Genomic DNA, 16642 nt, shown 5'->3' with positions numbered 1-16642 from the left:
CAACTTTGGCATCCTAAAATATAATAGCTATTAATGAATCATGCTTTATATACAAGGAATACCCTCCTACATAACAATTTTAGAGTGTGAAGCCGATTGTAATTATGACTGAGGAATTGTGTCGATGCCCATTACAGCTTTGCTGTTTTGCTAACTGAATGAACTAATATTACTCGTGTTGCTCAGGAGAATTAACCCATGGGAGCTTACGTGTTGCATCAAGCGACACACAGCTTTCAAACAAGCCCAAGAAACCACAAGAGAGTCAATAAAGGATCCCCGTCTGTTCCTCCACAATACCATACCGCTCTCCCTGTGGACAATTAACTTCACATAAACCACTGTGCACACACACATTATCACACACACCTCCACACAAACACATATACAGTCATTGTGCATAAATATCTAGATCTAAAATCTTGTCCTCCCAATGCAGTGGTTTTTTTTTTTCTGAAAAAGAAAGCTCTGATTTAAATGATCTACAGCGCAAAGTATTCTGGGAGCATGAACTGCAAGGCTTGGCCCTAATTTTAACAAGTGTCCCTGAAGACTGGCCCTTTATAAACGCTTTGGAAAAAAGAAGAAGAGGTGAGCATACGAATACAAGGAGGTTGGCAGAAGTGTCTCCAAACGGATGTAAACACACTGAGAACCGGGACTGTCAAAACGGCATGTTTCAGAGGGCTATGAGATCAGGCGGATATCTTTGAGGCTCAGTTAACCGTAAGTGCATTTTTTCTTTAGTTATATTTGTGGTATACAAAAGCAAACACTTAATCTTTAGATTGAACTTCATCTTATCAAAATATCAGAAATAAGGTCAAATAAGAACACTAATTTACTGTCTGATTTTAAAACCACTTTAAAACAAGACAACAGTTCTTAAAAGACAACTTTTTAAAAACAAAAACAAATGAATAGCAAATCATTCCACATTTCTGAGTGTACACAAAGGATATGGTCTATTTCTTTAATCGAGAATAGACAGGGTTCCCTTTTTTTTCACCTAATACTTTCCAGGACATTTTCAATTTTACTATGGTGGGAATAAAAGACAAGGATGACGCCAAATATTGCTCTCCAAGTCTTTAAACGGTGTAGTTTATTTACATGACTTAACTTTAAGACGGCTTTGAGCTCTTAATCAAACATTATGACTATGGAAGCTCACCACAGAATCAAAAAAAAAATGTAATTGCCTTTTCTTGTAATTTTGAGTTTACATAATTGTGATATAAACTTACAATTGCCAGTTATAAAGTCATAATTGTTAGATATAAACTCGCAATTTTTTTTAAACCTCAGACTAGGGCTGGACAATAATTCAATATCAATATATATCGCGATATAATTTTTTTCAATAACGGTGATATGATTTTTAAACACATTTCCGATATTTCGATATATATATTACAGCATTCCTCACTGACTGACGTTCAGGGCGCAGCCGTCAGAAAGAGCAGAACATGATTGGCTACTTGCGCGATGACGTACACCACAGAAACGCAGTCAGTGCTCAGCAGTAGTAGGCTGATAGATCCAACTCGGTTTTAGCTACAAAAAGAGTTTCCCTGACCGCAACACAAATGTGACTGAACGAACTTCCACAAGTAATGAGAAAGAAATAGTTGATAAGAGGAGAAAGAATTCAGTGGGGTGGAAGTGTCAGCGTGTCCTCCGCACTTTTAATAAAGTGTATTTTTATCCCCCGCACTTTTACTGGGTCTCACCGGTCCTAGTCGACCCGCTCCGAGCGGGATTCGAAACGGCGTTACCTGGAGCGAGGGCGGGCAAGAGACGCTAAAGACCGCTTTCTCTAACCTCGGTTGATTGCGCGCTTCGTGAGATCACGGGCAAGTGTATACATAGAAACCAACGTGAATACGTCAAGATTTAAATTCAGAGACAAAAAATAATCTATGCATGACCTGTCATTTTATTCGTATCTAATATGAGGAGGGCACTCTCACAGAAAGTCCAAAAGCGGATTCTTAGAAACTTACTGTCGCGCTGGAGCTGCAGCTGAAGGAAAACAATCGTTATGAGCTGAAAAGTGACGACGACAGACGATTGCGACAATATATGAAAGCAATGAAGGAGCATCATGAGCAACAAAACTGTTTTCAACACTGATAATAATCATAAATGTTTGTTGAGCATCAAATCCTAATATGAGAATGATGAGTGACACTGAAGACTGGAGTAATGATGATAAATTCAGCTTTGAACACAGAAATAAATGACACTTTACTATATATTCACGTAGTGAACAGATGATGTAGATCAGAATAATATTTCACTGTGTTACGTTTTTTTACTGCATTTTTAATTAAATAAATGCAGCATTAAATATATCCTATAGTTTTGCATAAATAGAAAATAGAGCGCTATGAATTGTTCTTCATTGAAATTTAAAACTTAAAAGAAAATGCTCAATAAACTGCGTCTGCGGCATAGGAGCACTGAATCCTGGCTGAAGCACTTTTATTAAGAATAATATAATCAGCCTATGTTGTAGTTTAAACTTAAAGATATTAATATTAATAAAGTGAGAGTTATTTGATGTTGATATCACATTTCTTTTTCATATAAAGGCACAAATAAAAGGTGAACATTAATTTATTTGTACTGGTTTTATTTCTAAAATATTATATAGTTTTATAGGAGGACTATTCATATAGACTTGGCAAATACATTTTTCAGAAGTTTGTAGGTACAGACATGTGGCAGTTCTTAGTAGTTTTTTCTAAAGCTTTTATATAGTTCATATCGATATCGGAATTATATCGTATCGACCGAAATTAAGAAAAATATCGTGATATGAATTTTGGCCATATCGTCCAGCCCTACCTCAGACTTTGACATTATAACTCGCAATTCTGACTTTATAACAATTGTATCTAGCAATTTTGACTTTATAACATATCGCAATTATATAAACTCCCAATTTACAAGAATTTTGAATATGCAAGATAAAAAGTTGCAATTACTTTATTTTTTATTTAGTGGCAGTAAAATAATAAAAATATTAGTCAAAGCTTTTAAACAACAAAAGAAACCCAAAACACGTAATAGAACATGTGGCAGGTCTATTAGTCTGCATTTACACTTAATGCACACTTATTTTGATCAATGTTTTGTCCTGTCCAATGCTGGTTATCACCATGTAAATCAATACAATTTTGGATTCAAGCCTGCATTTAAACAAGTTAGTCATTCCTAAAACTTTGCAGTGTGTATACTTAACAGCATGAAAAAAAGCTTTCAAACTGCGAATGGGTTTATATACAGATAGCAAATAAAGTTTCCTTAAAATCACTACAGCTGTCAATCATGGGTCAGAGTTCTGCACTGTTGTGAAAACTCATGTTATATTAAAAATTCTCTTATTGACCTCATATCGCATTGAAATTATGGAGTGAGTATTTACACCAAGTGCAAATAGCATGCCTTGTTGGCAAGTGCTATTCACACTAGCTCCACCTAACAAAGCCTGGTTGGGCCTGAAAAAGATGAAAAAAGACATTTGAAGAAAAAAAGACGTCTTGTCGATTTTGACCCGTTCGAATCCACCTTTTGCAGAGCTCGCTCTTCCCACTGGAAAAGCGTTTACTTTCAATAAAAATTAAGAAAATGTTGTACAAGTGAAAATAAATTGCCTAATGAAACATTTAATAATAATAATAAAAGTATTTATTGGGTAGGGTTAGTTGTCGGAAGAGGTTTTATGGTCCCATTAAGGCGGCATCCATTTAATCATTTAAATAAATATAATCATTTACACTATGCTATTATTGCATCCTGTTTATGTACAACAATACTGAGGTGCAAATAGTTTGTATCTGTCAAAGTAAAGTATAAATAGTATCTAATTACTATTTACACATATTACAAAGAACTGCAACTTTTACAAGGTGTAAATAGAATATCACTATTTTCACTCAGTATGTTAACTTAGTAAATTGCATCTACAGCTATTTTCACTTAGTGTAAATACCATCTATCGCTTAGAAAATGTTATTTTCGCTCCCTAATAGCCACTACCTTGAAATTATTAGTTTGCAAGTTACCGAATTGGGTAGCTCTTACCAGTCGACATCCACAACACATTTGAGCAGTTAATAACATTAAAAAACTGCTGCAAGTGGCAACACAAGACTTAACATCATTAATACTACTTGCGTGTCAAAACTCAGCATTCCTTAAACATCGCACTGACTGCAACTAGCAGTAATCGTTTTGAGCCAGTGATGAACTCTGTTCTCGGCTAAAGAAAAATATCAAAAAAAGACTTTTCAGGACATTTGACACATTTTTCTAAATTTTCCATGCATTTTCCAGGACTGGAAAATTTGTCATAATGTTCAAGGTTTTTCCAGGATGAATAGAAACCCTGTAAGATTAGAAAAAGTAAAAAACTAAATGTAAAATTTAGTGTAAAAGACCAAAACTATATATCATTAATTATTTTAGTTAAGAATGGGGCATCCTGAGATTATGAGACCAACAATAACTCTTAAATATTCTGCCAAATTTAGGTCAGTCACAACACAAGTGGCAATGAATCGCTGGCGGCAGTCAGTGGTGGAGATCCAAACCAGAAAGAGGCAGGTGAATGAATGTGAACGGGCACAGGCCGCCCTGAGCAAAGTGACAGCCTGCTTTCAGCAAATGGCAACCTCCTTGGGGAGCAACATGGATGGGAGCTTCCTTAGAGAGGAGCTGGAGGAAACCAGGACAGTAGCTCATAAAATATGCTCAGGTAAGACAAGACAAGCAGAAACAGAAAGACAAGCAGAACAAGTACTTCAAAAATAAGCAGGATCAGTTTGGTGATGCTAGTGGTGCAGAAATTTCACATTCTCCTTTCGGTATTTTTCTGCACGTCGGCTGGCCATATTCAATTACGCATTCAAAAGGTTGACTTGATCGACTCATGTTTCAGGGCTTCACCGGAGGCTGCTAACTCTGCTGACAGAAATGGAGCAAGGACAAGAGGACAAAGAACAGGTTGAACGACTTTGGGTGATCTTCTTGTCCAGCTTGGAAAACTTCCAGCAGGACCTAAAGAAAGTCAGAGCCTTGCAAGAGATATTCCCGCTCAGCCAACGCAAAGATCGGCAAGCCCTCGTCAACACCGGTTTTGCAGGTGGAACTTCGGAAGTAGCAGCTCGAGCGGCCATGGTGCAGACGCCGTGGTTATCAATAGAGGAGACGGAAAGACCAGACCTAAAGAGCCACATAAAGGAGATTGACGTTCTGCTTGAAGAGATGCTCCAGAGGGTTAACGTGCCCCTGTGGTCTGTTGAACCCACACAACAAGCTGATGGTGGGCAAGATGAGGATGAGAGTTTGGAGGATATGATGGAAGTGGAGGTGGTGTCTCAAAATAATTTATCAGGTTGTTGTCAACACCACAACTGCAAAATAGGCTGTCTACTATGTCTGCTCAGCTAAGTTTAGAAAGTGGGTGAAAAGTTTTGAAACTGTTGCTAATAATACTCTATAAACAGTTTTTTTAAATTAATTTTACTATAATTTCCTGTGGTGTTGCATAAGAAACTTAGACTTTACGCTGCATTCACATGGGGCGTTGCCGATAATGCTTGACGGAGGGCGGGGCTGAAGCTTGTTGATGCGACCGTCATAGGACAACAGCCAATCACACGTCTGCTCTAGGGTTGCATGAATGCTATTGGCTAGTGTCTGCTCTACGGTATTTGCATTGGGGCGATCTGATTGGATGACGCCTGCGTTGCTGTTGGCGCTTGAAAAGTTGAGATATCTTCAACTTCTGCCGCTTGGAACGAAATCCACAAATTAGTTCACAAAGCATGACATCAAATCAAAGTAAATGAGAAGCGGTAACACTGACGCCCTGTGTGAATGCAGCATCACAAGTCAGTCCTTTATTTTTTTCCCCTTCCCTTTAAGGATGGGCATAACTTTATGTCAGTAGGGTCTCCTTTGGAAGACATTTAAGAGCAATTAAAAAAAAAAAAAGCTGAAGGTTACGACATGGTCAATATGATCTCTAAATGTAAATGTCTAAACACACAATGATTTTTTTAAATGACGCTTCAAAGTTCAAAAATACAACTTCCAACAGACCTAAACTTAAAGGAACTGTATGTAAGAAATATATTTAATTTAATCATAAAATAGCCCTGATATGTCATTAGACATTAAGAAATCATGTTAATTTCAAATACTTATCACTGACAACAGTAGTCTGGCCAGGATATTGTCATTTAAAAGTTGTTGTTGCAGCCCTCAACTGATGTTGATGTTGTCATGTTGTGTTTTGGCCTGAAGCTCCGCCCTCCACCTATCGACCAATCACAAAGTCAGTAGTGTTTCTGGATCCGGGTTGCCAGATCTGCTCGTTACCACAGCTGCTACAAACATTCCTGCAGCTGATCTGGCAACTTCGAGTCAGGGGGAGGGGGAGAGGGGATACACCTGCAGTACCAGTTCCTTTAATTCTACAAATAAATAGCCTAAAGTCTGATATTGTGAAAGTGATTAAAACAACAAATATCTGCCAATGCACTCAAAACAAAAAATCTGATTAAAAAGCAAATACATTTTCATAATCCCAGTGACAGATATTTCTTCTTGTTTTAAGCATACTCAATTTCCCAGAACACAAGACTTAAAGGGGTGATGAATTGAGAAATCAACTTTCCCTTGAGCTTCTGATACATAAAAGGTCATGGTAATAAGAATATCCTGTAAGTTTCAGAGCTAAAAACGTCCTTGCTAGTCAAAAAAAAGCTTTTAGACACCAGGCCCAGAAAACGATCGTGCGCGTATCTTGATGTCTTCGACTGACAAAAACACACCTCTACAGAATAATAAGCATGTAATTCAATAGCCTCGTGGAGCTGTTCGGATCGCGCTAGCTAACAGCAGTAAACATGCCGAAGAAGACATCAAGATATTGCTCTATTGCTGGTTGTGGAAAAACAGTCGCTGCATAAGCTTTCTTCAGATTCTAATATTAGGAATGTGTGGTTGAACTATTTTTAATGAAGCACCAGCTCACGTGGGGGAGACATGTTCACTTCATTTAACGGCGGGATCGTTTGTAAACAAATCTTGCAGACATTTGATATTAAAACAACACTATTTCATCTATATTGGATACGGCAGGAATGGTGCAACAAACTTATGTGAGCAAGACGTGTTTTTTATATGTAATAATAATGCAGTTATAGATTGTTTTGCTTGTGGACGTGTCTATCTGAACATACCTTTAGCACACTTGACAGACATGTATGGGTCAGGGCTCGCAAAGGCCAAAGTCCTGGGCCTGTGTGTTTTCCAGACAGGCCACCAAAACGGAAGCCCATCGGCAGGCCAATGAATCTCATTATATTCCTTTATTATTCTGCACTTTTCTCTCTCGACTTGACATTTGAAGGGGCCGTGTTTGTTCAGTAAAGACCTACTTGAATCAATCCCTCCCTTATGTGAACTGAACTGGGGATCTTAAGCTCATTAAATATGTAAATCTTCTCCAATCCTTGCCATGGGCGTTTACTTCCAAGTCTCCAGTGGCATGCCCATCAAAACCCAGCGTTCATGAGACAGCCTCAAAACCAGCCTATTACTTATGTTTTCAAATGTAAAAACTAGGGATGCACCGAATGTTCGGCAACCGAAATTATTCGGCCGAAAATAGCCAAAAAAAGCACTTTCGGCATTCGGCCGAATAAGTAAAAGAATAAGTAAAAAGGCCGAATAATTTTGGCCGAACAATGACGTTTTTAATGACGCGATCAAAAAGTAACCCACGTAGAGTGAGAGCCGCGTGCTTTATGCAGCAAACATGTCAGCAGTGTGGAAGCACTGTTTAGTGCTGGATCTCATGTCATCGATGAGAAGAGGAACCGACTTTCATGTAAGAAAGCAGAGAAGCTACTTTTCATAAAGAAGAACCTGCCACTTTTCCTGAAGAAGTAGGCTAAGTAGGCTTATGTCTAGGACAGTTATTTATTTGTTGTGGGTTCATCCACATTTTTTGCACTATTCAATGCACATTTGTTGTTGTAGACATACAGTTACATTCTTTCAGCAGTCAGTTATAGGCCTAACATAGGCTATTCAAGAAGGGGGCTTCTAAGATGGCCAAATAAAAATATATTTTTTATTGTACTAATTATTTATTTTAAGTTATGTTGTGCTTAGTTTGTATAATATCTGCTGGAATGTTAAAAAAAAATTCAGTGTTAAATAAATATTTTGAAATTGTATTTTTGTTATTTGATTTATTTCTCTGAAAAGCAACACAAAATAGTAAAAAGCAAATTTTTACTATTTAATTATTGTAATGGTAAAAAAAAATTGCCAAATAAATGGAAAAAATGCGAAACACCGCGTTCGGTATTCGGCCTTCGGTCTTCGGCCAAGCATTTCATTATTATTCGGTTTCGGCTTCGGCCAAGAATTTCATTTCGGTGCATTCGGTGCATCGGGGGGGGGGGGGGGGGGGGGGGGGGGGGGGGGGGGGGGTCTAAAATTCTTAAAATTAGTATGTCAGTCATCTCATTACATACAATATCTATGAAGTATAGGAAAGTACTGAAATTAATTTGTCCCTCCCCCTTTAAAGCAGCACTAGGTAACTTTTCAACTATCATAATATATTCAAGACTCTTGTGATGATACATCGACTTACAATAGGTTGAATGACACGTCTGCCATAGCTGCTTGATGGGGTCTGTATAGTTTTTAATCGTACTTTTAAACTTCGGGTAGTAACCCGAGAACAAAAAGAACTACAAAATTCGACTGCTTTACGGCATATACGCCACTTCCACCCACACTTCCTTAAATTCAGACGTGCGAGCCCAACTTTGTTCGTTGGATAATATAGTCATGTCCGAAGCAGCAGAGACAAATAAGAAAGAAAAGGTTTTGTTGGAGGGAAGCAATAAGAGGAAACAAAAAAGTGATGTGATTAAAGGCAGGACGTGGATCAACATTGGACCAGCGTTTGCTCGTTGGCGTGAGCTGAAGGAGGCGTACCCGACCGATGCTGTCATGCTTGTTATGGCGATTACCTACCACTCAAACATTGAATTAAAGTATCATATAGCTTCTTTAACCAATAGACTAGTATAATGACGCTGAGCATCGTGATTATTTGGCGTTTGAAAAAAACAAAAAAAAACATGAAATTATATTCATATGACATGCTGAAACATATGCCACTGACTGTACCTGGGATGAAGACATTTCACACGCGCCGCCAGAAGAACACCTGCATGTGAACTCCTCAGTGTTCAGGGGAACTGTTAGTGAAGTTATTTGGCCCACCTCGCACCCGCGACCATTAGACAGACATACGGGGTCCGCGGGTTATGAGACGACCCACGCATCACTAGTTCAGGGATATCAGGGTTGTCATGTCTACAAATGCATGCGCGATGGCATCCCCTGCTGAAGGATGACAGATCTTACGACAGTAGTTGAGGACATTTTTTCCCAACTGTAGAGGGACCCTGAGAGCAAAAGTTACCAAGTGCTGCTTTACATTTTTAACCCTTATCTGTCATTCACCCTCACATTAAACAAAAAGGAAAACTTTAACAGTCACCATTCTTTAATTTTAATGATTATGCACATTTTATTCAGGCACGTTTAATACAACACAGAAATAATATACACAGACATTACAGAAATTCGACATTATGAACAAGAAAATAGACAGATAAAACAAGAGGCAGGCGTGTGTTCATTTCTTGTAGGTTGCGTGCAAATGGGCTTTGAAGGCTGCAACAAGTCATTTGAAACATGTCAGTTTATTGCACAAGTCCACAATTAATTCTCCAAACACTAGTTTCAAACAACCGCTTCATTTCGGCACGTTCTCTTACCTTCCTGGTCATCCCATAGTGCAGCAGCTGCAGAGTTCATTGGACTATCATTGTTGGGTTCTAAAAAAACAAGAATTCATAAAGTACAATAGTCCAGACCAGATGACTAGTCAGGTGTAAAGTTACTTTGAAGGGTTAGTTCGCCAGATTTAAATTCTGACCCTCAGGTCATTACCCTCCATTGAAAGACATTTAATGAACACGGTCAGAGCCCAGAAAGGCAGTAAAAACATTAAAAGAGTCCATGTGACTCCAGTTGTTCAACCTTAATTTTTACGAAGAAACAAGAATACTTTTGCCAAAAATGCGAAAGCTTACCATTGGCCGACGCAGTTCATTGGTGCACAATGCATGCAAAGCTGACATAGGAGCTAACCAATGGTAAGCCGCCATTCTGCCGTAGACCTCAGAAGCGTTGCAGTGTTTACGCCATCAACGGCATAAGAGTCTGACACAGACTTGAATTTTGTTTGCGTTTATCGTACAAAGTATTTGTCGGCTTATAAAATTAAGGTTGAAACACTGGAGTCACATGGATGATTTGATCTCTTTACCATTTCTGACCTTTGAAAGTGTTCATAAATAGCAGTCTATGGAGGGGACAGCGTTCGGATCTCAAATCTCTTTATTCAACATGACGTAAACATACACGGCACTTTCGAAAGCTAAGTGACATGTTCTCTGTACGCATTGTGCTATCCGTGTATCCGTTGTCTACGTGTGAATGTCTTCAACGAAATATCTCTGTGTGTATGTCTACACCAAAACGAACCATTAAGTGAGTGTCCACAAGGTAAATTGATTTAAACATACCAAGTTGTGTTTTTTGAAAATGTAAAAAGGCAGAAAGTTTCTTGTGATGGGTAGGTTTAGGGGCAGCGTGTGTGTGTGGTAGGTTTAGGGGTAGGGGCAATGTAGGGGGATAGAATGACACAGTGTTGATAAACACGCTAGAAAGCGATTGTGCATCTTGATAGCGTGCCAAAATGGCATACGAGTTGGCGTAACATACATGCGCCATTTCATGAGATCAGTCTGCTTTGTGTTCTGAAGATGAACAAAGGTCTTGTGGGTTTGGAATGACATTAGGGCGAGCAAATTAATGACAATTTTTTGGGGGTGAACTAACCCTTTAAAGACAATCAGAAAAGACATCCTGCTTTATACACAAAATGAAAGTAGTTCACAGCACAAGATTTATAGGATTCTACGTCAGGCAATAAATTGGCACAGTAAATCATACTGTTGCAAAACTTGTCGAACTAAAAGAAAATCCTGTTTGGAGCTCAATTTCAATTAAACATCCTGCAGTTGCAGTTCATGACCAATTCAAATTCTAACTCATGAACTGAGAGGGAAGCAAACCTTTGTTTCTCACATGACAGCAGAACCTACCTCCGAGCAGACTCTGAATGGACAGTAGTATTGAGCGAACATCATAAAGTGCGGACCACTTGTCCTTCAAAATGTCTAGGCAGATGAAACCGTTCTCATCAACGTTTGGGTGGAAGCAAGCAGTGACGAATTTCACACGAGGGGCGTTGTAGGGATACCCGCTAGGAAACTCCAGCGAAAGTTTGTACCTCAAACCTTCATAGACCTGGGGAAGAAGAAAAAGACTTACACAGGATTCTCTGACTACCTACAGTCACATGTTCTATGCAAGAATCACATTTCCTGTCGTCAAGAGAAAAACTCCCACCGTTCCTTGAGCTCCATCTATTGTGCCGATCCATTTGAAGAGATTGTCAGACTCTGGAAATGCTGAAATACCTTTGTCTCCCGACATCTGAATTGACAAAGCATTGCGTTAAACTACAGGTAAAAGGATTGTTCATCCCAAAATGAAAACTCTGTCATCATTTAGGCCATGTGTCCTAAGCATTTAAGCGTATTCGCCAGGACTAATAATAAACAACCGAAATGTGCCATTCTCTGCATTTTTTTTTACCCGGCACCAGTGTTGAAAAATGGTCAATTGAGTAAGACGCAGCGGTCACTGTCACTTTTTACCCAGCCGTCCAATCGCAGTAGAGGGACAGGACAAGTCGCCACATTCAGCTTGACAAGAAGCATAATAATGAAAATTATTTAAAACGAGCCAGAGTAAATGACCTGAAATATTGTAAGAACTATCCCTCTCCCCTTTTTTGTAAGTCGCTTTGGATAAAAGCGTCTGCTAAATGATTAAATGTAAATGTAAATGCTTTACATTGCATCAACATTTTTATATAGAATCAATACAGAAACCAAATATCTGTGAAATGAGATAACACTTCCACAGATTTTCCACATAGCAAGCAGTCTCAAGTGAAAACATTAAAAATAAGCTGCGCTGCCAAAGCACTCGCGCCCACAGCCAGGCGTTTTCAGCTGGACACATGGCCTTAAGTTGTCCATTAACCTGTTTGAATTTCTTTCTTCTGCAGAACAAGATATTTTGAAGAATATGGTTAACCACCAAACAGTTGATGGACCCTTTGACTTGCATTGTATGGAATAAATAAAATCATGCTATGTAAATCAATTGTGTCAGTCAACTGTTTGGTTTGACATTCTTCAAAATATATAGTTCAGCAGAAGAAATAAATTCACACAGATTTGAAACAACTTGAGATGACAATTAAAATTTTTGGATGAACTAGGGTTGCACGTTTTCAAGTTTTTCATTAACCGTTAACCGAGGCCCTTAGCGGTTAATACTCGGTTAACCATAGTGTGCGTCAGGGTTATTTTTAGCTTATTAATTTGACGACCACCATCGCCGTAGTGAACGCGCCTATAGAGAGAAATGCACATCATGGATTACATAATCAGAGAGTAGCCTATTTCTTTTCGTTTTAAATTGTTAAGACATTTCAAGTTTCTTAAGATCTATTTCATGTCTGCGAGGCGTACGCTGAGTTTCGTTAAATTAGGATGAGATGCGCTCCAGTTCACGAGCAATGCGAATGGCCGCCTGCACGATTAGAGCATGTAACGTTAGTAAAATATGCAGCCGAGAATGATTCACACAGCGTTTGACTCGCGCGGCTGAGCCTCTCCCGGCAGAGAGTTCAAGCATCTGTGGACTCGTCCCTTCAGCTCTGGCCATCTTGCTTTCAGTCCGCCATTAGCTTTTTTGTTTTCTTCATTACAGTTAAAGTAACGTCTGCTTTTCTCTAGTCATTCACAAGTTTCTCACTTCAAACTTTCTTTCTTCTGCTCCATTATGCACAGAGCGCGGCTCGCGCTCTGCTTCTGCCCTAATGCGACTTTTAGTCCAGTGCGACGTATGTTATTTTCCTCTTCATGACGCATATTTTGACTGATGCGACTCATAGTCCGGAGCGACTTATAGCCTGAAAAATGCAGTAAGCACTGCATTGCAATACTTGCATTTTGCCCCGTCACTCATTTTTAAAGTGCTCCCACGCTTTCTTTGCCCGCTTAGAAAGCTGGTCATGACTTCTTGTGGATATTACAAATGTCTGGGAGCGCTCTGGCGGTCTCTAGGGGTGCAAACATATATTACAACTAAATTCAAGGCACGTCATTGACCCCACTTAACAAAGCAAAATGTTTCACTCGGTTACGCAATTTTTAACGGTTAATCAGTCAATCGGTTAACCATGGACACCCCTAGGATGAACTATCCCTTAAAGGTGCACTTTTCCATCTGCTAGAGGTTGCCTATTCAAAACAAAAAGGTTTAGTTTGATGACGCCAGGTTTGAGAGCAGAATCTTGGGACATGCCGGTGGAAAAGAATCGGGATAGGACTCGGGCTGAAATCATGTCCAAGAATGTGATTATTAACGTTACTGCAGTGTGAAGCAGAGCAGGACAGAATTTTGTCGAGCTGAGCAAGGCAGACGGAGCGATTGTTAATGAGACGAACGGAACACATCTCACGAGCAGTGGGACTTTTATTATGACGGTAGAGTCACCAGCGATACTTCCATTTTTCCGGTCATGAGTGTGAGGTAACAGCTAGCTTTATCATTACATACATTTAGGTGTGTTTAAAATGATGTTATGACGTTACTCTGTGCATTCTCTCAGTGGCTGCTGTGACGCTTGTTCTTCACACTACAGTGAGTGTAAAGCATTTCTGCAAAATAAAACCAAAAAAACCGAGGCTAATGCAGAGATGTCATTGACAGGCGAATCCCTCAGACGTCCCGGTTCACTGGTTAAAATAGCAGTTCGCTCACAATTAACAAATAGTTGGAAACATTTGGGATATTGTAAGAACAAAATGTATAACACTGGCCTAGTAGCGATCGGACATTTTATGGCAATAATACTACATAGTGCACCTTTAAAAGAGACCAAACATGATACCCGCCATATAAAAGGTCTTACCATAAGTGTCATCAGCTCTTGCTGAAGCCTACAGAGGGAAAGGGAAGATAATGACCATTAACATGAATCAGAAAATTATACTTAAAGATAAGTTTCAAATGAAAGACTTCCATGTCATTTTCAGATGCCAAGATATAAATGTAAAAAGGGGTATCAAAGGGATAGTTCACCCAAAAATTTTAATTCTGTCATTTACTCACCCTCACGTTGTTCCAAACCTGTTTGGAGTTTCTTTCTTCTGCTGAGCACAAACATTCTTCAAAATATCATTGTAACCAAGCAGAGACCAACCATTCACTACCATAGTAGGGAAAAAATACTATAGTAGCAAATGGTTGTTCTCTCTGCCTTGTTACAAACATTCTTCAAAATATCTTATTTTGTGTTCAGCAGAAGAAAGAAACTCAAACAGGTTTGGAACAACATAAGTTGGAACAACATAAGTTGTTCGAGTATAACAATTTTCATTTTGGGGTAAACCATCCCTTTAAGTGCAGTAAAACTAATTGAGAAACTGCACCCCCTAGGGCCTAGGCACAAAAGTACTTATTATGGGTTTAACGATACTCTACAGTACTATAGATTAGCCTTGTCCTACCACTCTCGCACATTTCATTTGTACAGTGTCTGGCCGTGGCCACTCTCCATTGACAAGCCTTAAAGGGTTAGTTCACCCAAAAATGAAGTTTATTATGTAACGTTACCTTCATATACTGCAATCCCAAACAGAGTACTTCAGTTAAATTAAAATTGAGCACAAGTATGTAGGAGGGCGGAGCCAGACTAACAATACATATCACAATACAGTACAGCAAGACATATGTAATGAAAGTGAAAATATGAAATTCTAGATTTGGCATTACATTGGGGGTGGAAATTAAGAGTTTTGGACTTGGTGCTGAAAGAAAGACCATTATGATTATCAATAACATCCTTGAATGGCATCACAATGTATTTATTTAAACATCAACCAATTCGAAACCGTCTTTATGAATTTGAAAGGGGGTAAAAACAACTGTGTATGTGAAACAAAAGTTTACTCTTAACTTTATTAAACTTGCAATGAAAGCAGAACCACAAGCGCACTGATATAACGTTACACAATACACTATTTCAATATAAATTCTGTTCCAATAAAGACTAGTGTTTCAGACGCATACAATTAAACTGTATGAATTGGGGTTGTCTTGATCACATTAGAATTTATTCGAAGTTATGAAGATACAAAAATAAAACCTCCGTGCGTTTATTTCTGAGAATGGCGCATGAACGCATCACACACACACACAAGTTCTCACTACCTTTAAAATCATTATCGGGACAATCAAACCTTTTAGTGACGGATCCTTTCGACACACATACGCTCGTCTCGCTGCCCTTCAGCGCTGCTGTGGATGAGGCTGCGGCGGGATCCATATTCTGAGAGGCCATCGCGTCAGATCTAAGATGGTTTGAAACGAGGAAGAACCATTTTAATGCGCACATCGACATCATTCAGCGGTTTACAACACAGAAAACACGTCCACGATGCGACATGGAGCTTCATGGCAATCCGGCTAAACTAACGAGGTAAGTTAAAGGCCTAACGTTAACGTTACTCAGAATACAGCAGAAGAACCCAAACAAAGCTACGTAACGACTAAAATATACGCATTTAGAAAACTATCGACACAAAGAAAACATTTTAAGTTATCGAAAATACAGCTCAAGTTATATAAAGATGAAATTTAAACGACAACAAAAGGTCACTCGCCAGTTAACCGTTGGCGAATGCGCTAATTAACGTTACAGCATATAACAACAAATGTACACAGGAACATTATAAACGGTATAGAAGCCAACTTTAAATAAACTTTCATAGCAGTATTCATCGACAAAATAGCCATATTACCGGCTGTGTTCAATGCAGTTGACAACACTAACCGATTCCTGAACGAATTTTTTAAATCTCATCCCGCCCCCCTGTTTAAATTTAGCTTTCCAAACGTAATTCTCCGCCTAATCACTATTTCAACCAATCAGAAAGTCAGATTACGAACAAAGCGATCGCATAGCAACCAATGAGCATTGACGCTAGTCACAAAATACTTTGATCTGACTGGTTGATACAGGCAGGTGGGCGTGTCTGTAACCGTTGACTAGTGTCAGTCATTCTTCTGACTAGTCTGCTCAGTGCTCACTGCTCAAACTTTTACAAAATCGATAACTGATCAATTCTTTTGAAAATACAATTTAGCACAAACCGTTTATTGATAGATACATTTACGTACAATAATAAACCGTTCGATATTTCCAGTTATATAACAGTGTAACAGTTATGAAATTCATTTAGAAAATAATTTAAATACACGCTCCCCCCTTCCCATATAAGCCAGAAAATCAGTAAAATATACTAAAAAAAACAACAAA

At 38.8% G+C, this 16642-nt stretch overlaps 2 protein-coding genes across 4 annotated transcripts; one reads left to right on the top strand and one right to left on the bottom strand.

Moving 5' to 3' along the window:
• The first annotated feature begins 30 nt into the window (after window positions 1-30).
• zgc:109913 (regulator of G-protein signaling 9-binding protein) lies at window positions 31-5919 on the top strand. 3 transcript variants are annotated; one of them, XM_067458795.1, is made up of 3 exons: window positions 31-726; window positions 4542-4765; window positions 4949-5919. In XM_067458795.1, the coding sequence occupies exons 2-3, from the start codon at window positions 4564-4566 to the stop codon at window positions 5458-5460; spliced, it is 714 nt and encodes a 237-aa protein (XP_067314896.1). In that variant the 5' UTR covers window positions 31-726; window positions 4542-4563; the 3' UTR covers window positions 5461-5919. The 3 variants fall into 3 exon arrangements, with proteins under 3 accessions (XP_067314896.1, XP_067314895.1, XP_067314897.1); XM_067458796.1 differs by lacking the exon at window positions 31-726 and adding an exon at window positions 4373-4398; XM_067458794.1 differs by lacking the exon at window positions 31-726 and having other exon boundaries at window positions 3910-4765.
• Window positions 5920-9595: 3676 nt separating this feature from the next.
• Window positions 9596-16238, bottom strand: ube2c (ubiquitin-conjugating enzyme E2C). Its single transcript, XM_067458793.1, has 7 exons — window positions 16125-16238; window positions 15564-15674; window positions 14234-14261; window positions 11590-11676; window positions 11283-11487; window positions 9888-9947; window positions 9596-9783 (listed from the first exon to the last, which is right to left on the bottom strand). The coding sequence occupies exons 1-7, from the start codon at window positions 16184-16186 to the stop codon at window positions 9746-9748; spliced, it is 591 nt and encodes a 196-aa protein (XP_067314894.1). The 5' UTR covers window positions 16187-16238; the 3' UTR covers window positions 9596-9745.
• Between the last annotated feature and the right edge of the window lie 404 nt (window positions 16239-16642).

The sequence above is a fragment of the Pseudorasbora parva genome, chromosome 12 (assembly GCF_024679245.1).
Source record: "Pseudorasbora parva isolate DD20220531a chromosome 12, ASM2467924v1, whole genome shotgun sequence".
In the NCBI taxonomy this organism is placed as follows: Eukaryota; Metazoa; Chordata; class Actinopteri; order Cypriniformes; family Gobionidae; genus Pseudorasbora; species Pseudorasbora parva.
The sequence above is the reverse complement of the archived record's forward strand: the minus strand, read 5'-3'. Positions and strand labels throughout refer to the sequence as shown.